This window comes from Oryctolagus cuniculus, chromosome 1 (genome assembly GCF_051225735.1).
Source record: "Oryctolagus cuniculus isolate XC-2025 breed Fujian yellow rabbit chromosome 1, ASM5122573v1, whole genome shotgun sequence".
Taxonomy (NCBI): Eukaryota; Metazoa; Chordata; class Mammalia; order Lagomorpha; family Leporidae; genus Oryctolagus; species Oryctolagus cuniculus.
This window is the reverse complement of record NC_142867.1, coordinates 109,428,378-109,454,246: the sequence shown is the minus strand read 5'-3', so window position 1 is coordinate 109,454,246 and position 25,869 is coordinate 109,428,378. Positions and strand designations below refer to the sequence as shown.

The following is a 25,869-nucleotide window of genomic DNA, read 5'->3' as shown; positions in this document are numbered from 1 at the left end:
AATGGAGGAGTGGGTAATTAGACGGCAGGGCTGGGCGGCCACTCTGAGCGGGGACGGGCTGCGGAGCCTGGCCACAGCCCCAGTAAGGTGCGGACAGCAACTTGGCTGCTTTCCACAAACTCGTTCCTTTCTCATAGCTTACCTGGGACCCTCCCTCCCCCATTCTCCCTTCTCCTGGCCCCCTCCACCCCTCACCCAAAACACTCCTGGTCCCTGACCTGGAGCCACCGTCACCAGAGCTTGGGGCAGGCAAAGAGGTAAACTGAAGCTAGCCCAGCACCACCCAGAGGGTCACCTCCCAAGGGGCCAGGACAGTGCAAACCACTGCTCCAGCAAAGTGATGGAATCCTGCCTCCCACCCCACCCTTCCTTGGAGCCCCGGGCGCAGGGTTGAGTGGGGGCTGGAGGCCCCAGGGCCCAGGTTCCGCTTCCAAGGACCGCTTCGCTCTGCCCTGCAGGCTCCCAGCGAGTACGAGACGAGTCCCGAGCAGCTCTTCTACCGGATCGCCCACCTCAACCGAGGGCAGCAGTACCTGCTGTGGGTGGCCGCCGTCACCTCCGCCGGCCGGGGCAACAGCAGCGAGAAGGTCACCATCGAGCCCGCCAGCAAGGGTGAGAAGCCAGGCGGGGGCGGGGCTGCCACCAGACAGGGGCTGTCTGCCCTCCCCTGCCCCTGACCTGTGTGAGTCGCTGGCCTCTCGCCTCCGGCCTGCAGCCGCCAAGACTGGGCCTCTGCTGCCCCCTGACTCTGGGAGAGCCTCACAGCAGCCTGTAGCCAGCCCGCGCGTGCCCCCCACCCCGCGCTGCCCCACGCCAAACCCTCCGCTCGCACCTCCCACCCCGAAGTCGAGCCTACAGCCCCAGCGCTCAGCCCCTCCACTGGGGCCCGTGGGGGCTGCTCCAAAGATGCACCTCCACCCCCTGACCCCAGCGAAGCGCCCACAGCTCCAGGAGCCGCCCCTGGTGCAGCGCACACCATGAAGGCCTTCTGGACTGGAAGAAGCCCTTCCTGGGGCGTGACCCTGGAATCCCTGACCCGGACATAAATGTGGCACTGCGGTGCACCCCCACTTCTCAGAGACCTCCACCCAACACCAAGGCGGGGCAGGTGCTAGGCAGGGCCTCTGTCCCAAGCCTGAGACACAGGAACTGGTCCCACGAGCTCAGGACTTTGGGGTCTTGACTCTGGCCTCCTTCTGCTCCCCCAGCCAGCCACTGCTTACCCACCTGGCTCTAGCCCTGGGGTCCCAGGGCCTGGACAAGGCTAGGTGCTGCCCGCTCAGCCCGGCCCCCCTTCCTGGCTGGAGCTCCCCCGCTCAGACACTGCAGGCTCAGCGCCGGCACCCAGCAACGGGGCGGGGCTTGCCATCCCATGCCACAGCTGAGCAGTCCTGGGCAAGAGCGGCAGGGCCTTGGCGCCAAGGCAGGTGAGCAGTGCTGGGCTGGTTCTGGCTTCCACGTGACCTCGGTGTCTCTACTTCCTGCAGGGGCGCTACCACCTCTTCTCCAAAACTCACCTCTGTCAAGGTGGGGGGCTGTAGCCCTTGGTCCTCCTGGGACAGCTAGAGCCCCTTAGAGGCAAGGGTTCAAGGGCCTGAATGCCTTGCAGAGAGCAAGCCCCTGCCTCCGTGGTCATTAAATACAGCACATTCCTCCTGAGCTCTGTGCCTCCTAAAATTCAGTCACGCTTCGCCCCTCGCAGCTTCCCTGTGAGCAGAGACTGACACTGCTATCTCGTTCCCCAGCTGTCACACGCTCACACATGCGCACACACGTACTCATGCACACAGGCACATACATACACGTGTACCGTACACATATGTGCACATACATCATACATGCATATTCATGCACACATAGATAGGTATGCATAGCCATGCACACATGCACACACGTATATGCTCATATGCATGTACACAGTGTTCACACATGCGCACTCATGCTCATACACACGCATGCACACTATGTACACTCACGTAGTACACATGCACACATACACACGCTCATAACACGTGCATGCACCTATGCACGCTCACATAGATACATGCATTCATGCGTGTGCACGTGCACATGCACACTCCTGCACAGACTGATACAGACATGCACACCTGCCGACACACGCATTGAGACCCATGGGTGTCCAGGAGCCAACCCAGGGCCACAGCAGAGCTGGGCAGGAGCTGGGTCTCTGGAGAACTTGTGCTCTGCCGCTGTGGAGGACATCTCCACTCAGGCCCTGCTGTCCCGCTGCCCTGCTCAGCCGCTCGCCCATACCTTCCCTACCCACCATGAACCCCACAGCTGCCCCCCCCAGCACTGCCCTCCTGGAGACCAACCCAAGCCAACTTCCTGTCCCCAAACCCCTCAGCTGCCTCCCCAACCCCCAGACACCACCATGCAGCTCCAGAGCTCTTGCTGGCCCTCTGCGGCTCTAGGCTGCTCCACTCCTTCCCATCCAGGCTGGGCGATCTCTGAGACACCTTGCTGCTCAGTTCTCACCTGACTTAGTTCTCACCTCCCTTGGGGGCTCACTGGTGCCTCCGCATTATTGACCCTGGGTGCTGCCATGGCCCCGGCCGTCCATGTCCCCTCCTGCTAACAACCCCCAGCTCAGTGTCTCAGGCCCAGACATCTCTGTTACACCACAGAACATGCAGTCCCAGCTGCATTCTGGCTTCCCCGTGTGCTGGCCACAGGCAGCACGAAGGGGCATCTCCACCGCTCTCCTGCCAAACCCGTGCCTCATCTCCCTGAAGGCTCCAGCACCCGCACCCAGTCAGTCTGGCCACCCTCACCTCCCCTTCTCTTCCCCCATCCCTGTCCATCCCTGCCCTCCACCCTGAACCTCCTCCCCACTGCCATGCCTTGGGCCTGCGCTCTGGCCACGTCTGGTCACCCTCCAGGGTCGCCGCACAGCTAGGAGCTTATCTGGAATCCCTACTTGGCGCTTGGCGGGCGCTGCTTACGGATAAGCCTCCAGAGGCTTCCTCCCTCCTTGCTGTGCCGACGGAGCCCTCCATGACTCCACTGCCGCCCCTTGCCCACTCTGAGCTCTCGCCCTAAGTCCTTGCAAACCCTCACCCTCGCCGCTGTTGAGCCCTCTGCCCTTCCTCAGTCTGTTCCCTCTGCCTGGCCTGCCTCTCCTCCTCTGCTCAGTGAGTCGCCTCCCAGCCTTCAGGTCAGCACCTCCAGTTCCAGCAGCCGTCCCCAGCCACCACCCACCACCCCCTTAGCCGGCTCCCCGACTCCCTGGCCCTGCCCTGCCGGGGTGCTCCGCACCCTGTCTCCTCCTTGGACCATGAGCACCTCGAGTGCAGAGGCTAGATCGCCCTCATTTTATGACTCCTCCGAGCCTCACCCACACTGCTGAACCAGTGACCCCAGCCGGGATTCCCTGACTTCCTCCCCCGACCCCGAGGTAGAGGTAGGGCTGGGGAGGGAGGGCTTGATCTGCGGAGCCCTGAGAAAGAGGGGGCAGGGCAGCGTCGAGAGGCAGCAGTGGCAGAGCCATCATCCTCTCCCCTCTGCAGCCCCAGCAAAGATCATCTCTTTCGGGGGCACGGTGACGACACCCTGGATGAAGGACGTGCGGCTGCCTTGCAATTCGGTGGGGGATCCAGCCCCTGCTGTGAAGTGGACCAAGGACAGGTGTGTGGCAGGCCCTGGAGGAGAGTTGGGGGTGTCCCCCGGTCCTGCTGACTGTGGGAACCCTGCGGGGTGCATGGCTGCTGCTCTCCCAGCAGGCCCGGCCTCCCTGGCTCCTCTCTGGTGGGAGCCAAGAGCCAAGGTTACTGGAGACACCACCCCCCAGGAAGTGCTGGGTAAAATCCCCAAGAACGCAGGGTGCCCCTGGGAGGCCTCCGGCGCACAGCGCTCTCTGCCTGCAGACCCGAGGGCCCCGAGACGGGGAGGGGCTTGCCATAACCCACCCACCCTCTCGCCCTGGCAGTGAAGACTCTGCCATCCCCGTGGCCATGGACGGCCACCGGCTCATCCACACCAATGGCACCCTGCTGCTGCGTGCCGTGAAAGCCGAGGACTCGGGCTACTACACCTGCACCGCCACCAACACCGGCGGCTTCGACACCATCATCGTCAACCTTCTGGTACAAGGTGAGACCTGTGGGGTGGGCGGGCGGGCTCTGGGGGGGACAGGACCTGAGAAGGGGCAGGGGCTCCATCACGTGGGAGAGAGGGTTACTGAAAGACAAGCCCAGGGGTGGGGACTGGGGGGCGGGGGACTGGCCTTGTCAGAACAGGTGCGCCGGTCAGACGAGGCAGCAGGAGGGTGGGGTGCAGGATCGCTGAAAGCATTTCAGAGCTGGCCCCCTCCCGCGTGCCTCCATGCCCCTCCCCACCCTCCCGGCACCCGGGTTCACCCTCTGCTGAGGGCTGGTGGCTTCCTCCTCACAGTTCCCCCAGACCAGCCCCGCCTCACTGTCTCCAAAACCTCCGCTTCGTCCATCACCCTGACCTGGATCCCAGGTGACAATGGGGGCAGCTCCATCCGAGGTAAGCAGGAGTCCAGGTGAGGAGGGGAAGGAATTCTAGGCCCCAGGGCAAGGGAAGGGCTTTCCTCACTCCCACTCTGATCCCCATCAGATCCAGGGAATTGGGGGGGGGGGATTCGGACTGCCAGGAGGTTAGCACTCAGAGCCACAGAAAGGGCGCTTGCCTGGGCATGTGGGCTGCAGCACGCCCGCCCCCTCGCCACCTGGGAGCTGTGAAGTTGGCTTTCCTCTGTGGGTCTCGGTTTCCCAATCTGTCAAATACACGGCTGATCAGTGCCCCACAAACCTGAATGTGCGCATGAACCCCGAGCATCTTACAAATTCAGATCCTGAGTCAGTAAGGCCTGGGGGGCCAGAGTAGTGGCCAGGAATCTGCATTTCTTGTGGACTCCCAGGTGATGCTGCTGCTGCTGGCCGGGCCCACATGTGGAGCTCTAAGGGTCTACACGGGACCCTCTGAAGCCTCACCTCTCTGGTTTTCTGCCCCACCTTGGCTACTGAACCCTAGCACTAAAGCAAGAGAAAACAAAACCCGGCCAGGGGCTGGACCTAAGGTCCTTGCACTCTGGTGTCTAACTTGCATATGCCCCTCCCCATGACTGTGCCTGTGGGGGTCTCCTGGGCTGGGCTTCCGCCCCTCGCCCTGCCCCCAGCTGAGCCAGGCAAACCCCCCACCCCGGGCAGGCTTTGTGCTGCAGTACTCGGTGGACAACAGCGAGGAGTGGAAGGACGTGCTCATCAGCTCCAGTGAGCGCTCCTTCAAGCTGGACAGCCTCAAGTGTGGCACATGGTACAAGGTGAAGCTGGCGGCCAAGAACAGCGTGGGCTCCGGACGCATCAGCGAGATCATCGAGGCCAAGACCCACGGGCGGGGTGAGGCTCGGGTGGGGGAGGCAGGAGGATGGAGGAGCCCAGACCGAGGGAGGGGAGACGGCCAGGATAGGGACGCAGGGAGATGGAGGGCGGAGACCCCACCTCGGTCCCACCACTAGAGCACCTTGAGAATGGAACCGGCACCGTGGGGCAGTTCTGGTCCCATTCATCTGCAAGGGTGGCCCAGGGTGGCCCCCTTCCTCCCCATCTCTCTCCCTGCACTCTGAGGCCTCCCTCCAGGTCCCAGCTTCTCCTCCCTCTGCTCCCTAGGGCATCCCCACCCCAAAGTTGTGCCAAACACTGGTCCCCAGGACCCTGACAGCCCCATCTGCCCCAGGGCAATGCTCTCCTGCCCTGGGCCTCTCTAACCTCTCTCTCTCCCTCTGCACCACCCCCACCCCCTAGAACCTTCCTTCAGCAAAGATCAGCACCTCTTCACCCACATCAACTCCACACATGCTCGGCTCAACCTGCAGGGCTGGAGCAACGGGGGCTGCCCCATCACAGCCATCGTCCTGGAGTACCGGCCCAAAGGGACCTGGGCCTGGCAGGGCCTCCGGGCCAACAGCTCCGGGGAGGTGTTCCTCACCGAACTGCGAGAGGCCACGTGGTACGAGCTGCGCATGCGGGCTTGCAACAGCGCTGGCTGCGGCAACGAGACTGCTCAGTTCGCCACCCTGGACTACGATGGCAGTGAGTCCGTCCGAGAGGGTGGGAGGGGGGCTGTGCCGAGGCAGGAGCAGGTGGTGCCGGGGAAGCTGGTGGAGAGGGAGACACAGGAAGAGACAGACCAGTAAGAAGTCTGCGGGACAGCTGGCAGACAGAGGAAGGGGCAGGCGAAGGGGGCAGCAGACCGGCAGCAGGCAGGTAAGTGGGCAGACAAAGGCCAGTGCCACAGAAGATGGAGTTTCTGCTGCTTCCGGGAGATGGGCGGGGAAGCAGGTTGTGACGTATTGAGGTCCCGCCTCTAAGAACTCTGCTGATGCAGCAGATTAGCCAGGAAGTAACAGCCTTGGCGTCAGTGCCGTGGTGCAGCAGGTGCAGCCGCCACCATATGGGCTCCAGTTCAGGTCCCGACTTCTCCACTTCCAGTACAGCTCCCTGCTAATGGCCTGGAAAAGCAACAGAAATGGCCCAAGTATTTGGGCCCCTGCCACCCACGTGGGAGATAAGGAGGAAGCTACTGGTTTCCGGTTTCAGCCAGGCCCAGCCACGCTATTTGCAGCTATTTGGGAGAATGAACCAGCAGATAGAGGATCTCTCTCTCTCTCTCTCTCTCTCTGCCTTTTAAATAAATAAATAATCTTTTTTAAATATTTAAACAAGAAGTGATAGCCTGTGCTGCAAGAGTAGACACTGAAAGCTTGGGGGCTTAGCCCACTAAAGATGTGTTTCTTGCTCTCATGGAGGCCTGTGACGCTTCGCTGGCCATCATTTTTAGCTACGCCCTCGAATGTGGAGCCTCCAACGTCACCAAAAGGCACATGGGATCCCTGGTGAGAAGGTGGAGCTTACCACTCTGTTCACACCCTGTTGCCCAAACTCATCACATGGCTCTAATCTGACTGCAAGGAAGTTTGGAAAGGTGGCCAAGCACATGGGCATCTGGCGAGCTCGTCACAGGTGTCTGCCTCTTAGAGCTACTTCCACACTGCACACACACACACACACACACAGGCATGCACATTCCACAGATATGCCAAAGGAACCTAGAAGGCCGAATTCACAGGGGCTGTGGTCCCAAGGTAAACCAAGTCCAGTGGGTGGTCAGGAAACAGGATAAAGGCTGCATTGGAAGCAGATGGGCTCAGACAAGGAAGGCTTCCTGAATGCTGTGACTTTTTTAAAAAAAAGATTTATTTATTTGAAAGGTGGAGTTACAGAGAGGCAGAGAGAGAGAAAGAGAGAGAGAGAGAGAGAGAGAGAGAGGTTTTCCATCCACTGGTTCACTCCCCAAATGGTTGCAATGGCTGGAGCTGGGCCGACCCCAAGCCAGGCAGTGACCTTGAAGCATAGTCTGGGCTTGGCAGAGGGTTCTGTGGGCAGGAAAGTATCACTGAGCAGGCCCTGCAGGCACTCAAGGTTAGCAGATACTGCCTGGGGAGGGAAGAGCAGAGAGAGAGCAGAGTCCTTAGTGGGTTTTGTCCCCACCTAGGGAAGAGAACCCAGGATCCCACTGCCAACTTCTTTCTATTATGCTTCTCCCTGCATTCCCCCAAACTCTGGCTAGGGGTGGAAATTTAAGCCCCTCAACCCACCCCCTGAGAATGAGCCCTGACACCGCCAGGCAGGAGACTCCGTGTCAGAGACCTGAGAATAAGTCGGAAACAAAACCAGGAAGTGTACAATGCAGTGTAAAAACTGCACAGCTGCTCGCGGCTGTTCTGATGGGACCAGAATTGAGGGGAGCAGAGGGCTCAGTGGCCCTCTGAGTGCTCTGTGCCGGGAGGTGGAGACCAGAGACCGAAGTCAGAGGGCTAGGGCTCTGCACGGCACCTGGCTCACAGGGGCACCTGCTCTCCTTCTTGCCCTCGCTCAGGCACCATCCCGCCCATCAAATCTGCTCAAGGAGAAGGGGATGACGTGAAGAAGCTCTTCACCATCGGCTGCCCCGTCATCCTGGCCACGCTGGGGGTGGCCCTGCTCTTCATCGTGCGCAAGAAGAGGAAGGAGAAGCGACTGAAGCGGCTCCGAGGTGGGGGGCTTTCCCATGGGCTCTCAGAGGGGGCGGTGCTGACTCTCAGGCGCACTGGCCACCCTGCCCTAGCCCACAGCAAGACAGTGCCTGTGTGCCCTTGACGGAAGAGCTGCCCTCCAGCCTCCTGAAACCGCCGTAGCTGATCACTGCTTCCTCCCCTAGGCCCCAGGTCTCTGTGCCTGCCCCAGCCAGAGCTGACAGGTAGAGGGACACACTGGCAAAGCCATGCTGGCGGTTAAAACACTCAAACTTTGCATGGTGGCAAATAGACATTCCTCTCTTCCAGCTTGGCTGCACTCACACGGGATTCTTGGGACCGTCCACTAGGGAGTAGGACTTCAGCTGGTCTCTAGGATGCTGCTTGCTTCTGACTGGGAAGTTTTCATGCCGTGTTGAGTGTTAAATATCTTGAATATCGTCCCCTTTTTTCTAATACCCGATATCATAGTTTGATACCTCAGTTTTCCCAAGGACTAATGTACAGTATCTGGCACCTACAAGTTGCTTCACAAATGTTTGTTCACTCATTTTGAAAACATTTATTGAGTTTGCTGCATCATAGATACTGCCAGACATTAGAAATATGGCATATAAATGAAGAAGGAGACTTCCCACACCCATATAGAATTCACAGGCAGATGTGAGAATTCAGAGGACAGTAGTAGCATGGAAGAGGGAATGACTGATGCTCTCTAGATATTCAGGGATTTGGTGGCCAGATGAATGGATGGTTGAATGGTTGATGGATGGCTAGATAGGCGAATGATTGTATGAATGATTAGATGGATAAATAAACAGGTGAGGCCAGCGCCGCAGCTCAATAGGCTAATCCTCTGCCTGCAGCGCCGGCACCCCGGGTTCTAGTCCCGGTTGGAGTGCTGGCTTCTGTCCCAGTTGCTCCTCTTCCAGTCCAGCTCTCTGCTGTGGCCCGGGGGTGCAGTGGAGGATGTCCCAGGTTCTTGGGCCCTGCGCCTGCATGGGAGACCGGGATGGGGCACCTGGCTCCTGGCTTCAGATCGGCACAGCGCGCTGGCTGCAATGCACCAGCCATGGCAGCCACTTGGCGGGTGAACCAACAGAAAAAAAGGAAGACCTTTCTCTCTGTCTCTCTATCACTATCTAACTTTGCCTGTCAAAAAATAAATAAATAAATAGGTGAATGACTAGATAGATGATCTGATGACTGGATGGATGAGTGGTTAGATGGTTGGATGATTGAATAGATAGTTGAATGTAAAAATATACAAATGGAAGGATGGATGGATAGATGGATGGACAGATGGCGGATAGGTAGATGAGTTGATGGACAGTCGGGTGACTGTACAGATGAGTGGTTATATGGTTGGATAGATGGTTAGATGGTTGAGTGAATCAATTAATACATAGTTGGGTGGAAGGGTATTTAGGTAGAAGGATGGCTGGATGAATAAGATGAATGGTTGGATTAAAGGTTTCATAGATAGATGGTTGGATGGATAAGTAGATGTTTGAATGAATAGATTGATTATTTATATATGTATATGATTATATGAACAGCTGTATAGATGGGTTGATAATTGGGTGGATGGATGAATGGATGGAAGGATATTTTCATGGATAAAGGGATGATAAGATGGACATATGGTTGTATGGTTAACTAAAAGAAGAGTTGAAATGGTGGGATTGGGTGAATGGTTGGATGGTGGTATGGATACTTGGAGGGAGGTTGAATATATAAATTAAAGGATGGTGGGATGAATATTAATGCAAGGTTGACTTGATGGGAGGATGGTTGGATGGATGATCAGATGGATGGATTGATGGTTGGACTGACAGGTGGATAGATAGATAGATGAACAGGTGAATGATAAATGAATGGTTGGATGGATTAATGGCTGCTTGGGTGGACAAATGGTTAAATGGATGCGTGGGTGGATGGTGGGATGAGCAGGTAGATGGATTGATGAATTAATGAATGGATGAATGGTGCATGAATGATTGGATAGATGGGTGGATGGATTGTTAGATGACTAGAGGGTTAGATGCATACAATATAATTCATTCTGACAGATAATTTTTGGTTACTATGGATATAATGGATTAACTGCCCTTTGAGTCTCCTCTCATCTTAATTCCTCACTCAAGAATTCTGATCCTCTTGTTTAAGCCCGCTATGAGACAACACAAGGACCCCCAAGTGCGTCCATGGATGTGTGGGGGACAGATGCTCTGAAGCCTCCTGGCTGATGTGAGAGTTTGGTTGTCCAGGACTTCTCGTTGGCCATCTCTGCTTCACCCTCTGCTGCCTCCTCTCCCCAGCAGTCAACTGGGTGATGCCTGTTTGCAGCCTGCTGTGGCGTCTTGTTCAATTAGTCAACTCACAAAGCAGGAGGAGCAGTTTGAAGCCCCCTCTCCTTTGTAAAGAACCTCCTCATTTGATTAAAATCTGAGGAGAAGAAACAGAGCTGGATTCAATCCTGTATGGAAACAATGAGACCTGTGCAAGTTTTGGGCTATTCTGTAGATCCTATGGGACTCCCTCTGCTTCTCAGGAGACAAGCGCTGGTCCCATTCTAGGGAATTCTCCCTTCTCGTTCCCGCGCCTTTCCCAATCAGCGTCCTGTTCAAACCCGCTCTCACCCAGGACCCCCTCTCTTTCTACTGTTTTGCAGATGCAAAGAGTTTGGCAGAAATGTTGATAAGGTGAGTCACATGGCTGCTTCCTCTGTCCTCCCCTCCCTCTTCTCCCCTGCAGGGGACACAGGAGCCTCGCTGTGTACTCCCAGAGTAGGAGAGGAGCTGCTAAGACCCCCTGTCCTGCAAAGCCCCCTCCCCCAGTCCCTTACGGCTGCTGAGCCACCCACCTCCAGTCCTTCTCCCCACAGCAAGAACAACCGCAGCTTTGACACCCCCGTGAAAGGGCCGCCGCAGGGCCCGCGGCTGCACATTGACATCCCCAGGGTGCAGCTGCTCATCGAGGACAAGGAGGGCATCAAGCAGCTGGGTGAGTGGCGGTGTCCCGGCTGGCTGCCCTGTGCTGTGTGTGCCTCTCTGGGCCACAAGCCCGGGGAGGGAGGGGACCACCAGCCTTGTGGCAGTGCCCAGGGTCCCAGCCACAGCCCCATCAAGGACTCCCCAACCTTGGAACTCATCGCAGCTGCTCTCAAGAGCTAACTTTCTTCCTCTATACGATGGGCCTCAACATGGGCTAAAAGACAAACAGAAGTTTGCAGAACGTGCCCGATGATTGTCCTTTCTCCCCAGGAGACGACAAGGCCACCATCCCCGTGACGGATGCTGAGTTCAGCCAAGCTGTCAACCCCCAGAGCTTCTGCACCGGGGTCTCCTTGCATCACCCAGCCCTCATCCAGAGTACGGGCCCCCTCATCGACATGTCTGACATCCGGCCAGGAACCAGTACGCATCATCCGTAGGGAGACAGCCGCGCTCTTCCACAGGGTGTCTTGGGCCCGGCGTGGGGCGGCGGTGATGTTTAACAGGGGAGGGGAAGACGGGGGCGGGCTGGGACGGCATGGAAAGAGCGCTGGAGTTGCATGAGGCACTCTGGAGAGCTGGCGTGCGGGCTCACGGGCCGGGACTGGGCGCATCCCTGAGCTCACCGCTCTGGGCCTCCATCTCCTTACCCAGCAGGCTCGGGGCCTTGGGCATCCCTGCTCCCCGAGGGTCTTTGTTTCGAGCACTGGGACTGGAGATGGAAGGGGGCCTGCACGCAGGGCTGTGGCGAGTGATGAACGGTCAGGAAGCAGGAGGGGGCATCACACCCTTCTGCGGGAGGAAGGAGACCGCGGGGGCGGAGGGGTGCAGGACCAGGACGCTGACCGCTGCCCCCACCCCTGCACTCTGCTGTTCCCCTCCTCTGGGGCCAGACACATGGTCAGGGAAAGGCAGTGTGGTCAGCGTGTTCACAGGAGCTTCCGGGGCTGCTTCTGCCTCCCCTTTGCCTCCCAGGACCCTCTGTGACACGTGCCAGCTGCTGCGCTGTGTGCCCCGGGTGGGCGGTGCTATCTCTCTCTCTCCTCCCCACCCCCCGTGCAGATCCAGTGTCCAGAAAGAACGTGAAGTCAGCCCACAGCACCCGCAACCGCTACTCAAGCCAGTGGACCCTGACCAAGTGCCAGGCCTCCACGCCGGCCCGCACCCTCACCTCCGACTGGCGCACCGTGGGCTCCCAGCATGGTGTCACTGTCACCGAGAGTGACAGCTACAGTGCCAGCCTGTCCCAGGACACAGGTGTGCCTGGGGCCCTGCCCGCATCCTGCCCACCCTCCTCTGCTTCCCCATCTCCCCTCCCCACTTTCCTTGCTGAACCCCAACCCACCAGATCGCAGGGTCCAGAGCACCAATCACTCCTAGCTGGCCACCGACCCACGGTGTGGCCGGGACAAAAGCAGCTGACTTCCTTCAGCTCTGCTTGGTCAAGGATTTCATTTTGTTTCCCCCTCCCCAAAAAACAATTGTCAGAGAAAGCAAGACATTTGTTGGAGAGTGGGCTGAGCATCCCAGGGAGTGGTGTTTATTTTCTTTTTTTGAAACAATATTTACTTATTTATTATTTAAAAGGCAGAGAGAGAGAGCTCTTCCATCTGCTGGTTCATTCCCCAAATGTCTGTGACAGTGGGGCTAGGCTGGGCCAAAGCCAGGAGCCTGGAACTCCATCCAGGTCTCTCACGTGGGCAGCAGGGGATCCAAGTACATGAGCCATCAGCACTACCTCCTGGAGTCGCATTAGCAGAAAGCTGGAAGCCAGAGAGGATGCGGGTCTGGAACCCCAGCACTCCAACATGGGATGCGGGTCGGGTGTCCCAAGCAGCAGCTGCTGCCCCCAACACCTAACCGCTGGTGCTGACTTTCCAGACAGCTGGATGCACCTCCTGTTGCTAACCAAGCATCTCACTCCTGCCAGCACTGCTGCCCTTCCAGGAGGAGAGCAGGCTCTCTGAGCCTCGTCTCCCCCGGGCCCAGGCTCCCACAGTTGTGGGATTAGGCACGGGGGCGGTGCTCAGCCGGGTCTCCCCTGGACCCACTCCTTGCCCCCAAACCCCACTGCTTCTGTGTCTGCAGACAAAGGACGCAACAGCATGGTGTCCACTGAGAGCGCCTCTTCCACCTACGAGGAGCTGGCGCGGGCCTACGAGCATGCCAAGCTGGAGGAGCAGCTGCAGCACGCCAAGTTCGAGATCACGGAGTGCTTCATCTCGGACAGCTCCTCCGACCAGATGACCACGGGCACCAACGAGAACGCCGACAGCATGACGTCCATGAGCACGCCCTCGGAGCCCGGCATCTGTCGGTTTACCGCCTCCCCACCCAAGCCCCAGGATGCCGACCGAGGCAAAAACGTGGCTGTGCCCATCCCACACCGGGCCAACAAGAGTGAGTGCCAGGCCCACCGCCCGTGCGGGGTCCCCTGAGCCTCCGTCACGTGGTCCCTGGCTGGATTTCTGGATCCTGCCAGCCCAGCAGGGCTCGCTGGCAGCACAGGGTCCAGCAGAGAGCAAGGACTCGGGAGCGGGCAGACCCGGGCATACATCCAGGCGCCGCCTCCCTAATGTCCCTGTGGCCTTGGGCGAGTTGTCTAACCTCTTGGGGCTTAATCTCCTCATCTGTAAACTGCAGTGGTGGAATCCGCTTTGCGTTGGCAGGATGGGCATCGGAAATGATGGACACGTCTGACGCACAGTGGGTCTCACTGCACAGCAATCATTCCCTTACGTCTGAAGCTGTGCCAGGCTGGGGAGGCCCCATGGGGTCAGCTGCCCAGTGGCTGCTGCTCTCAGTGCCCAAAGGCACAACCTTGGCAGCTCAGCTCGCAGAGGTCGCATCTCACAGTGGGCAGCGACAAGGCCTGCCAGGAGCCAGCACCTCCAGGGGCTGGCAGAGCACACGGCCCTGGTGGCCAGCAGAGCAGGTCTAGGGTTCCCAGCAGGCGTCGATCCACAGACACTGGGGTCGCAGCACGCATGGCCCAGACCACATGGAGTCTGGTGCGAGCGGCCACATGAATGAGGCAGGGCACAGGGAAGCACTGGGCCACGTGACAAGGGTCCAGAGTGGTGGAAAATACCAGAACGCCAGAGACCAGTGGCCCAGACAGGGGGGCTGTGCGAGAGTTAAATGAGACAGACAAGCCCACTCAGCACGGGCTCGCTCACAGCAGGGTCAGGATGCAGAGGTGCTGGGGTCAGATGGGGCAAGGAAGAGCTCGGGACACACAGTTGCCTTCTCCACCCGGAGGTGGAGGGGGGCGGGGCCTCCCTCAGAGCGCAGAATCAGACTGGCTGGGGTCAGAAAAGCTGCTGGAAGTCCGTCTTCAGCCCTTGTCTTTGCGTGAGGCTGAGCAGCCTGTAGTGACAGTAGACACCAATTCATATTTTTTATGATTTATTTATTTGAAAGGCAGAGTGACAGAGAGGGAGAGACAGCGAAAGAGATTTTCCATCAGTTGGCCACTCCTTAAATGGCCGCCAAAGGCCGGAGCTGGGCCAGGCTGAAGCCAGGAGCCAGGAATTCTCTCCTGACCGCCAACGTGGGTGGCAGGGACCCAAGCACTTGGGCCGTCTTCCCAGGTGCATTAGCAGGGAGCTGGATCTGAAGCTGAGCAGCCGGGACTCAAATCGGCACCCCATTATGGGATGTCGGGTTTAACCCACTGGGCCACCACGCCGGCCCGAGCACCTACTGAGTGTGCCGGCCCTGCACTGGTGCACTTGGCACACCTGTCACTCACGGCACTCACAGCTCACGACGGCCCTGAGGGGAAATAGGACATTCGCACCTCACAGAGGAGAAAACCAAGGCTGAGCGAGGGCAAGGCTTTGGCGGGGGTGGGGCTCCGCGGGCCGTGGCCCTAACGTCCTGTGCTCCTGTGGTTCCAGGTGACTACTGCAACCTGCCGCTGTACGCCAAGTCCGAGGCCTTCTTCCGGAAGGCAGACGGGCGGGAGCCCTGCCCCGTGGTCCCGCCCCGCGAGGCCTCCATCCGCAACCTGGCTCGGACCTACCACGCCCAGGCTCGCCACCTGACCCTGGACCCTGCCAGCAAGCCCTTGGGCCTCCCGCACGCGGGGGCCCCCGCTGCCGCCTCCACAGCCACCTTACCTCAGAGGACTCTGGCCATGCCCGCCCCCCCGGCCGGCACGGCGCCCCCCGCCCCCGGCCCCGCCCCGGCCGAGCCCCCCGCCGTCCCCAGTGCGGCCCCGCCAGCCCCCAGCTCTGAGCCTCCACGGCCCGGGGGTCCACACACCAAAATGGGGGGCTCCAGGGACTCACTCCTCGAGATGAGCGCTTCGGGGGTAGGGCGCTCGCAGAAGCAGGGGGCGGGGGCCTACTCCAAATCCTACACCCTGGTGTAGGGGTCCCGCGACGAGAGCCGCCCCAGCCGGACTCTGCGCACCCCCGCAGCCGTCTTGCCGTGTCATTTATGCTGAACTGACAGACACCAACCTACCGGCGGCAGAAGGCACCCCCAAGTCGCGGACGCCTGTACATGGAACTCTTTTGTACAAATGAAGCTATTTTCTTCTTCTCCATGGAGCCAGGGCACAGAATTTGACCCACCCCATCACACCCCGCCCCCCGAATCCGGGCCGAGAGATATAGGCAGATATAGAGACGGACGGCTATATCGCTATATATTTCTCCCACCTCCTTTTGAGACAGAGGCACAAAGACTCGGCAATCTTCGCCCTCCTACTCACCCCCTCCCGTCCCGGCCGTTTTGGCAAAAACCGGACTCCCAGCTCAGAGACACTGCATGCGATTTTACTGTTCCCAGAAAACCAGGAGTTGCTTCGATTTGCAGATGCTTATGTGTTAATACCTTTTTCTATGAAAAAAGACCGAGCGCCGTGTGCAATAAAGGTTATGTTTCTACGTCGTGGCTTTTCTCCGGGTGGCGAGGGCCAGTGGGGAGGGAGCAGAGGCCGCTGTACCCCAAGCCGGCCGCCTCTCACGGGGGTGGGGGAGACCCAGTGAGGGGCACTGGGCGCTCCAGCCAGCCAAAGTGCATCTGTTACCCCCCACCACCATTCTGCTCTGCTCCTAGATCTGACCCAGGCCCTAAGGGGGCACCCATGCTGTAGCTTTCGGCCAGCACCTCAGCCCCACTGAGCCCTGGCTCCCTTCCCTGTGAGTGGAAGGAGGTTTGTGGCTGGGGTAGGAGACAGCCTTGGGGAGAGTGTGGAGGAGCCTGGACGGCGCAGCAGGTGGCAGCCCCCCCCGGGGGGGGGGCTATGCAAAACCCCTTGCTCACAGCCACCAGCTACCCAGCTACAGGAGAGGCACTTACAAACTGGGAGCCAGAGGAGCTCGGGGCCTGAGGTTCTGAGCTGTTCGGGCAAGCTGAGGGCGGAGGGAGATGTTCTCAGAGACAGGAGGTGGAAAGAGCCCATGTGGAGGAGGGGGAGGGGAGCTCTGCCAAAGAGACCAGCCGGCACCCCTGGGACCTCACCTGGCTTCCAAGGTGTCGGCAAGTAGACTCCCAGGGAAGGGAGCGTCAGCCTGCAGCGACAGGAGGGGCTTCGGCGTGCACCTGTAAGGAGGGGCAGGTGGGCTGGGCCACCAAGGACACAAGGCTTGGGAGACTGGACGGCAGAGGGCAGGAGACTATAAAAGCTCAGGGTGTGAAATCCATGGTCTGGAGGGGGACATCTCCCTTCGTCAAAGGAAGTGCACCCAAGAAACAAAAGGAAGCCTCTGAGCTGAATACACCAAGGCGAGGCTTGGGGAAGCGGTTGGAAGGTGAGTCCCTTTCCCCTGGGAGTGCAGGGACTGGAAGTGCTGCGGAGTGGGGGAGGGGAGGGAGGAGAGGAGGGAGGTGTCTGTGCAGCCCAGTCCCAGGAGGTCATGTCCACAGACTGCGCCTTGTGGACCCGACCTGGGATGTGTGATCTTTAATAGCAGCACCTCCAAACAGGAACTCTGGCCACCCGACGTGAGTGTGCAGGATGCGTGAATCACGCCAGGTAAGGAACGGCAGCACCCTCGGAACAGAGGGCCAGAGATTCTGTGCTCCACCGTGATTCCAAGGCTGGGGGCAAATTCTCATCCCAGACCCCACACTCAGGCCCTACTCCGGACAGTCAGCTGAGGGCATCAGTAAGAACGGTGCCTGGTGACAACTCAGCTTCCCACCTTCTCCGGGAGGACGCGGCGCCTCCCAGGACCACGCACGCCATCTGCAGGTCGCCTTCAGAACTGCCAGCAGATTTGCCTGGGACCAGACTGAGTGCCCCCACACCCACTCCCCTGCACACAGGACACTGACAACAAACGCAAATGGGACCCAGCTCCAACCAGCGCCTGAGAACGAGCAGCTCCTCAGAGGTTCAGGTGGGCACCTGCCCGAGGGCAGCAAAGGGGCCGCCCTGCCATGAAAGGGCAATGCCGAGCCCGCCCTGGGTGCCAGGTGCTGAGTGGACACGCTCCTCACGCTGTCTCACGCAGCCCCACTGCAGATTCCGGAGAAAGCTAGAGCTTCCAGGAGCTAAGTAACTTACCTGAGGTCAGAAAAGCAAGAGGGGAGGGCGCTCAGCCTAGTCGTTAAGACACCCACGCCCATATTGGAGCATCTGTGTTCCCTCCCAGCTCCAGCTCCTGACTCCAGCTTCCTGCTAACGCAGACAGCAGAGGCAGCAGTGACGGCTCAGGAATTGAGTTCCGGCCACCTGTATGGGAGGGTTGGGTTGCATCCCAGCTCCCAGCTTCAGCCTGGTCCAGCCCCAGCTGTCGTGAGCACCCGGGGAGTGAACCAGCAGTTGGGAGCTCGTCTTTGCTGTCCCTCGGCCTTTCAAATAAATACTTTAAAAAAAATTTTTTAGAAGAAAAACAAGGGGACAGTATTGTGGTGCAGTGGGTTAAGCCACCGCTTGCAACACCAGCGTCCCATATCAGAGCGCTATGCAAGTCCTGGCTGGCTACTCTGCTTCCAATTCAGCCTCTGGCTAATGTGCCTGTGAAGGCAGCAGAAGACAGCCCAAGTACCTGGGCCCTCACCACACACAGACGGGGCCCGAATGGAGCTCCTGGCCCGTGGCTTCAGCTTGCCCAGCTCTGGCTGCTGTAGTCATTTGGGAATGAACAAGCGGGTAGAAAATATCTCTCTCTCTCTCTCTCTCTCTCTCTCTTCCATTCAGATAAATAAATCTTTCTAACAATAAAACAGAAAAACAAGAAAGGTCGGAGATGAGGTTTAAATCCACGTGTCTGGCTCCCTGACCACTGGGCCATACTACCTGCCAATCAAAGTCGGGGTTCCAGTTCTTCCCTAAAGATGTTGCCAGGTGAAGCTCCCACCGGGTGCAGGTGAGCGAGCCGGACTCCCGGGCAGGTGAGCAGCTGATGCAGGCTCATCAGTAACCGGTTCCGGCAGAGGCACCAATAGGAAGCACCGGGCAGGGGGAGGCAGGGGCTCAGGTGCACTTCCCTCGGCGAGGGTGCTGGTCGGGGGGATTCAGCTCTGGGGGGGATGGCACTGTGAGAGGAGGCCTGGCCATGGGGAGGACGGCGTGGGGAGAGGAGGATTGGGAGAAGCGGCAGAGAAGTGAAGCACGGGCTGCTTTAACCTGTGTTCCACTGAGTCGGGCTCCCTCGTAACGCGCAGGCCTGCAAATGCAGACGGATGTGTGCAAAGCCCCCCAGTCCTCATTTGCTAATAATCTAACCTCGATGTGTTCTTGCACTAAACCACAGCCTGCCGTCTTTATTTTAATGATATCTGGGGTGGGGCCTTTGGAGGGTATCAGGGTTAGATGAGGCCATGACGGCGCTGGTGGCCTCCTGAGAGGAGGGGCCTGCGCTGGCACGCGGTGCCTGCTGCCGTGTTGTGATGCAGCCAGGAGGCCCTCGGAGACGCCACGCAGGTGACGGCACCACGTTCTCACGCCCCAGCCTCCAACACGGCGAGCCAAATCAACATCTATTTTTTTGATAAATGACAGAGTCTTGTGTATTCTCTTACAGCAACAGAAAATGGACAGACACCTGCTGATGAAGAACTCATCTCTCCCCAAGCCGGCGTGTTTCACCAGTGGGCAGTGCAGCCAGCCAAGACCCTGTTGCACCAAGCTTGGTTGTCCCTTCTCACTTGCTCCCAAAAGGCTCCAGGACACCCCTTCTTGCCTCCCTGCCCCACCAGGGCCGCCCTCCACACATGGCATTGAACATGGCATCGCTCTTAGGGGACAGGATCCCCACGGGCAGAGAACGGTTCTGTTCCTTCCCTGCCACCCCCAGGTCCGTGCCTGACGTCACAGGAGCATCACATACCCTCGGTATAGACGGACGAGAGACAGAGAGTGGGAGAAACAGGTAGGGGGAGATCAGTGAAGACCAAGATCACAGGAAACGTTGGCTCTCTCCAGAGTGTTCCAGGGTACAGGAAACAGCACAAAGGGACGCACCGACAGCCGCTGCCAGTGACAGAGGGCTCGCTGTGGCCAGAACTCCGCTAACCACACCTGTGTCTCCACATCCACCCTATACAAAAAGGCGGCCCCTGTGTGCAATCGGCCCGGGTCAGCACCGGAGCCGGTGCTGCCAAACAACGCAGACCAGCGAGCACAAGGGAAGTTGCAACTCCAGCTCCTGGCCCTTGGTTTTGTGCCTCTGAAGGAGACCTGGACGAATACATGAATGGAATCCCCACAGATACCCTTCCTCTTCCACGCAAGTCTTCATGCCCCCAGGGCCTCCACCGCCGCCCCTCTCCCCTGCACACCATGCACAAAGAAACCCCCAAGGGTGGGTGCAGGAGCAGCGGAGGAGACGGGAAGCCGCAGGCAAGGCTGACTTCTCGAGATCGGCAGGAAGGGGCCAAGGACGGGAAACGAATGGGCTCATGGTTTTTTGAGCTCAAGAGATAGCATCGTTGTCCCCAGAGTGTTGGCTAAGACAAGAGTCCAAGAGGTCAGGGGACTTGCACAGGTCACTGCTAGCGAGAGGCACAGGCAGGGACTGGATCCCAAAGCCAGTTTACCAAGCCCGGTAGCACCTGGGGGGTGGCAGGCACTGTGCTCAGCCCTGTGGTGGGAAGAACAGAGAAGGTGGGGCCAGACCCCAAGTTTGTTTTCCAGTTCTGTGACCCTGGGAAAGTGGTTTCCCTGCCGAGTCTCTGTTTCCTCGACTGTGAGATGGGAACAATCCCCTTACCTAGCTGGGTTGATGAGAGGGAAGGGCCGTAATGAGGATGAACTGCTTTGTTGTTGTTGTTGTTGTTATTAGTGTAGACTGGGCCGGTGTCGTGGTGCAGCAGGTAAAGCCGTTGCCTGCGGAGCTGGCATCCCCAATGGGCACGGGTTTGTGTCCCGGCTGCTCCACTTCCAGTCCATTTAATGGCCTGAGAAAAGCCCCAGAAGACGGCCCAGGTATCCGGGCCCCCACTATCCTGGTGGGAGACCTGGAAGAAGCTCCTGGCTCCTGATTTCGGCCAGTGCTTCCAACCATCCCAAGAGTGAATCAGCAGACAGAAGATTCTGTCTCTAACTGTCTCTAACTCTTTCAAATAAATAAATCTTTAAAAAAAAAAAAAAAAAAGGAATGCTGAGACAGCCAGAGATCTTCTACTTGCTGCTTCACTCCCCAAATTCCTGCAACAGCCAGGGCCGCACCAGGCCAAAGTAAGAGGTCTAGAACTCAATCCAGGTCTCCCACATACGTGGCGGGGACCCCAGCATGTGAGGCATAACCTGCTGCCCCCTGGGTGCACGTGAGCAGGAAGCTGGAGGTGGAAGCAGAGCCAGGACCCAATCCAGGCACGTGAGGCGGGATGTGAACGTCCCAAGCCAATCGCCTGCCCTGGCCGAGTGCTTTTCACCGAGAAGCAGAGATTAGGCAAGAAAAAGCCCAGCTGATCAGAGGGCCAGGTCCCAGGGCAGCCAGGTTAGGCCTGATGAATGGTCTTGCCCTGTCTGCATCTGGGGGAGCAGGTGGGCTATGCAGGTCCCTGCTGCCTCGGAGCGCCCACTAGTGGAGAGAGGCATTACAATGGTGTAAGGAGCACAGCTCTGAAGGCTGAGCATAGCCTCAAAGCCTCTATCATGCGCGGCAAACAGGAGCCGCCCCCACGCCTCCCTGCTACCCAATCAGTGCTATCAGTCCCCCAGGAAGCCTCACCTTTTCCACACTCTGCCCTAAAATCCTCCCACTGCTGTTGATGACTTGTTTTTTATTTTATTATTTTTTCAGTCCCACCCTTGCAGAGCCCAGCAGCGGCCCAGCCCTGTGTGCCCGCATTGGCCCCGGGCTTTGCCAGCCTCTCAGTGACTCGCGGGGGCTCAGCCCAAGCTCTGAGTGGAGGCATCGGGCTCAGCACCCGAGTGGCCACCACCAGCCCTGCCTGCAGCCATCCCTGAGCCAACGCCCCCACAGCAGCCAAACCCGAGCTGTCCTCAGGGCGCCATGGGCAGTGCATCCCTCCTGGAGTCTGGGGCGCACGAGGGGATAATACAGGGCTCCCAGGCTGGAGACAGAGCAGGGTCGCCGCCCCCTCCCGGGCATACCCACCACACTGGCCTCTGCCTGCCTCCCCGCGTCTGCCCACCTCTTCCCCAGGATGTGGGTCCCACACCTCCGGCTTTTTTTTTTTTTTTTTTTTTTTTTTTTGACAGGCAGAGTGGATAGTGAGAGACAGAGAGAAAGGTCTTCCTTTTGCCGTTGGTTCACCCTCCAATGGCCGCCGCGGCTGGCGCTCTGCGGCCGGCGCACCGCGCTGATCCGAAGGCAGGAGCCAGGTGCTTCTCCTGGTCTCCCATGGGGTGCAGGGCCCAAGCACTTGGGCCATCCTCCACTGCAGTCCCTGGCCACAGCAGAGAGCTGGCCTGGAAGAGGGGCAACCGGGACAGAATCCGGCGCCCTGACCGGGACTAGAGCCCGGTGTGCCGGCGCCACAAGGCGGAGGATTAGCCTAGTGAGCCGCGGCGCCGGCCACACCTCCAGCTTTCAAACCCCTCCAAGGCCGTCTTGGAGAGTTGAATGTGGCCCCCAGAGGACTTCAGGGAGCAGCAGAGGGGTGCACTGGGCTGCAACAGGTCCCCACCCATGTCCCTGGGCTTCCTAGGGACAGGGATGACCCCAGCCTCAGAGGAACACAGGACACACCTGTGTATCTCTGGATAGCCATTTGGCTGGATGCGCAAACCGCACATGCTGGGCTGACCCTGCCCCCAGCCCCAGGGCACCGCCCGCAGTGCCTCTCCACCTGGCTCCCCTGGCTGCAGCGACAGGAGCGGACGTGGCCCAGGGCCTGCTGACTTTCTCCAGGAGGCAACAAGCTGAGGCGGAGCAAGCGCTACTTACAAGGCACCAAGGCCGTCCTGCCTGCAGTCCAGGCTCTGCTGGCCTCCGAGGCCACGGGAGTACTGGGGCAGGCGAGGGTAGACCAGAGGCCTTTGCTCTGGGACGCCTTCCCCTCTTCACACACGAGGCTGCCCGGCCCTCCCTCTGCCTGCACTCACCGCCAGTCTCTGTGCTGGGAGGGCAGGCACGTGCTCCCTAGCCCACACGCACAGCCCTGCCTGGGGTCAGGGAAGTCATTGGGAGGCCTGTGAGCTTGACCTTCCCAAGCGTGTCCGCGTCTCTTTTCCAACCTCACAAAATGAGAAGCCCTACTGCCCACCTCGCAGGGCTGTGGAGATGCGGTGAGATCCGCGGGTCGGTAAAGCACTGGGCACCGGCTCCTCCTGAGCAAACCACCCGGTGAGCCCGTGCAGGTGCCCCCCCAGTGGCTCCTGTGCGCACATGCGCAAGCTCCCGAGGGCCGGGGCACTGCCATGTGGAAGTAGACAGGAATGCTGTGAGCCCAGGGCAGGAGAGCAAGCAGCAGGAGCAGGCCCACATTTCTGCAGCACTCGGCCGTATGCGGGGCGCTTCACCCAGGGCGCTCCATTACACAGGAGAGGAGACTGAGGCCTAGAGCTAGATTCATTGCCAAAGGAGCCCCTTCCTTTTTTTTCTTTCTTTCTTTCTTTCTTTCTTTCTTTCTTTCTTTCTTTCTTTCTTTCTTTCTTTCTTTCTTTCTTTCTTTTTTTTTACTACTTATTTGAAAGACAGGGTTACAAGTTACAGACAGAAGAAGAGACAGAGAGATCTTTCATTCTCTGGTTCACTCCCCAAATGGCCACAATGGCCGGGGCTGGGCTAGGCCAGAGCCAGGAGCCCAGAACTCCATCCCAGGACTCCCAGTGGGTGGCAGGGTCCCAAGGCCATCTTCTGCTGCTTACCCAGGCACATCAACAGGGAGCTGGATGGGAAGCCGAGCAACGAGGACTTGAACTGGTGCCCTGTGGGATGCCCGCATCAAAGTTGGCGACCTGACCTGCTGTGCCACAATGCTGACCCCTGACTCCAGGCTGTATCAGCCACAGTACAGAGCCTTGGGGCCAGACTTTGCCCCCACCAACATAAGAGCCTGACAAGAGGTAATCAGAGCAGCCTTGCCTCCACCCCTTCCCTTTGTCCCTTTCCAGGCCCAGCCTAGGTGACCACAGACGGCCCGAGGGCACAGCCATAGACAGCACCCTCCCAAGCCTGTGTCCCCAGATCCCTAGCTCCATGCAGCTGGCAGGGTTGGCTCCCTGTGGGAGCCTCATGAGTCTGTCTCCTCAAGCCAGCCAGACCCCCAGCGAACATCTCCCTGGCCGTCTAGATGTCCGCAGTGCCCCAGACGGGCTGGTGCAGAATCAGGGTCACGGGCGCGGTCTTCCTGCAGTGTGATGCCAGTGTTCTCACTGTGTGTGGAGTGCTGCTCTGAGGACTCCTGGAGTCCTCACAACCACTTATGGGATAGGGATGACTACTAATCCCACTAATCCCATTTTACAGATGTGACGATTGTTCGATTCACACCCTCTGTTTCCACCCTGAAAGTGCAACTCCCATGGTCCTCTGCTCCGACCCTCCCCCCACCCCCCCCAGCAGGCTCTCCTCAGCGGAGCCAAGCAGAAACGCTTCCAACGCCCCCCACTCGGCCCCAGAGCAGAGGCCGGGAGGCAGGCTGACTCCTCCCCTCCCAGAGCTGCTGGGAGAGCAGGACAGGGCAGAGCCGTGCATCAGGAGAGGGGCCTCCTGCCAGGCCACACTGCAGGCCCACAACCACCACCATCCCCCACCCCCCACCACCCCCCGCACCACACGGAAGAGCTCTTCCTGCCTGGTTAGCAGCTGCTGGGAGACATCGGCGCCCCCAGGAGGGAGGCTGCTGCGGAGCTGACTTCGCGAGCCCAGTAGCTCTCTCCCAGCTCAGGAGCAACCATCCCAGTGACCCAGACCAGTCCCGTCTGGTTAGAGGACCAGGCCTGGGGCAAGCAACATACGGATCAGATGCAAACCATATGGTTCTTTCAAGAAGACAAAGGGGCCCGTATCATGCCACTGCTTGTGACACCGGCATTCCCTACTGGAGTGCTGGTTCATGTCCCAGCTGCTCCGCTTCCAATCCAGCTCCCTGCTAATGTGCCTGAGAAGGCAACAGAGGATGGCCCAAGTGCTTGGGCCCCTGCACCCACATGGGAGACCCAGATGGAATTCTGAGCTCATGGCTTTAATACATTTTTTTTTTTTTGACAGGCAGAGTGGACAGTGAGAAAGAGAGACAGAGAGAAAGGTCTTCCTTTTTGCCATTGGTTCACCCTCCAATGGCCACCGCGGCTGGCACACGGCGGCCAGCGCACCGCGCTGATCCAATGGCAGGAGCCAGGTACTTATCCTGGTCTCCCATGGGGTGCAGGGCCCAAGGACCTGGGCCATCCTCCACTGCACTCCCGGGCCACAGCAGAGAGCTGGCCTAGAAGAGGGGCAACCGGGACAGAATCCGGCACCCCAACCGGGACTAGAACCCGGTGTGCCGGCGCCTCAAGGCGGAGGATTAGCCTAGTGAGCCACGGCGCCAGCCTGAGCTCATGGCTTTGGCCTGGCTCAGCCCAGGCTATTGTGGCCATTTGGAGAGTGAACCAGCAGATGGATGATCTCTCCTTCTCTGTCTTTAGAATAAAGGGAAGAAACTAAGCAGCTGATCTGACCCAAGCAAGGAGGGGCTGGGGATCATTCCTCCTGGCCATCTCGGCCTATGCTTGCCTCTGACAATGGAGCCACTCAGTGCCAGCATCTCCACAGCGGCTCTGCAGCCCAGCCCACCACCCGTGCTCCAGCTCAGGCAGCCCTGGGACTCCTGCTTGGGCCCCAGAGAGGGCACTGCTGGGAGCCTCTCAATATTGCCAAGGGCCGGCGCTGTGGCGTGGTAGGCTAAGCTCCTACCTGCAGTGCCAGCATCCCATATGGGCCCGGCTGTTCCACTTCCTACCCTAGGAAAGCAGTAGAAGATGACCCTCTGATCCCATGTGAGAGACCCAAAAGAAGCTCCTGGCTTCAGATCAGCCCAGCTCCGACCATTGCAGCCATTTGGGGAGTGAACGAGCAGATGGGAAGACCTCTCGCTCTCTCTGCCTCTCTGTAATTCTACCTCTCAAATAAATAAAATCTTTAAAAAAAAAAAATAGTGCTGGGGCCGGCACTGTGGCACAGTGGGTTAAAGCCCTGGCCTGCAGTGCCGGCATCCCACATGGGCGCTAGTTCTAGTCCTGGCTGCTCCTCTTCCAATCCAGCTCTCTGCTATGGCCTGGGAAAGTAGTAGAAGATGGCCCAAATCCTTGGACCCCTGCACCCACGTGGGAAACCAGGAAGAAGCTCCTGGCTCCTGGCTTCAGATCGGTGCAGCTCCAGCCGTTACGGCCAGTTGGGGAGTGAACCAGCGGATGGAAGACCTCTCTCTCTCTCTACCTCTCTCTGTAACTCTTTC

General features: G+C 59.0%; 1 protein-coding gene across 2 annotated transcripts in view; it reads left to right on the top strand.

Annotated features, from left to right (window-relative positions):
* Positions 1-16,053, top strand: part of DSCAML1 (DS cell adhesion molecule like 1) — a 341,147-nt gene extending 325,094 nt beyond the window's left edge. Inside the window, exons 21-33 of one of the 2 annotated variants that reach the window (XM_002708369.5) lie at positions 459-612; positions 3,531-3,648; positions 3,950-4,113; positions 4,414-4,512; positions 5,196-5,384; positions 5,790-6,077; positions 7,924-8,079; positions 10,734-10,764; positions 10,947-11,065; positions 11,326-11,478; positions 12,118-12,312; positions 13,144-13,455; positions 14,958-16,053. In XM_002708369.5, coding sequence (XP_002708415.3) covers positions 459-612; positions 3,531-3,648; positions 3,950-4,113; positions 4,414-4,512; positions 5,196-5,384; positions 5,790-6,077; positions 7,924-8,079; positions 10,734-10,764; positions 10,947-11,065; positions 11,326-11,478; positions 12,118-12,312; positions 13,144-13,455; positions 14,958-15,433 — 2,454 coding nt within the window. In that variant the 3' untranslated portion in view covers positions 15,434-16,053. The remainder of the gene's footprint in view (positions 1-458; positions 613-3,530; positions 3,649-3,949; positions 4,114-4,413; positions 4,513-5,195; positions 5,385-5,789; positions 6,078-7,923; positions 8,080-10,733; positions 10,765-10,946; positions 11,066-11,325; positions 11,479-12,117; positions 12,313-13,143; positions 13,456-14,957) is intronic. The other variant, XM_089313095.1, reaches the window with a different exon arrangement.
* The last annotated feature ends 9,816 nt before the right edge of the window (positions 16,054-25,869 follow it).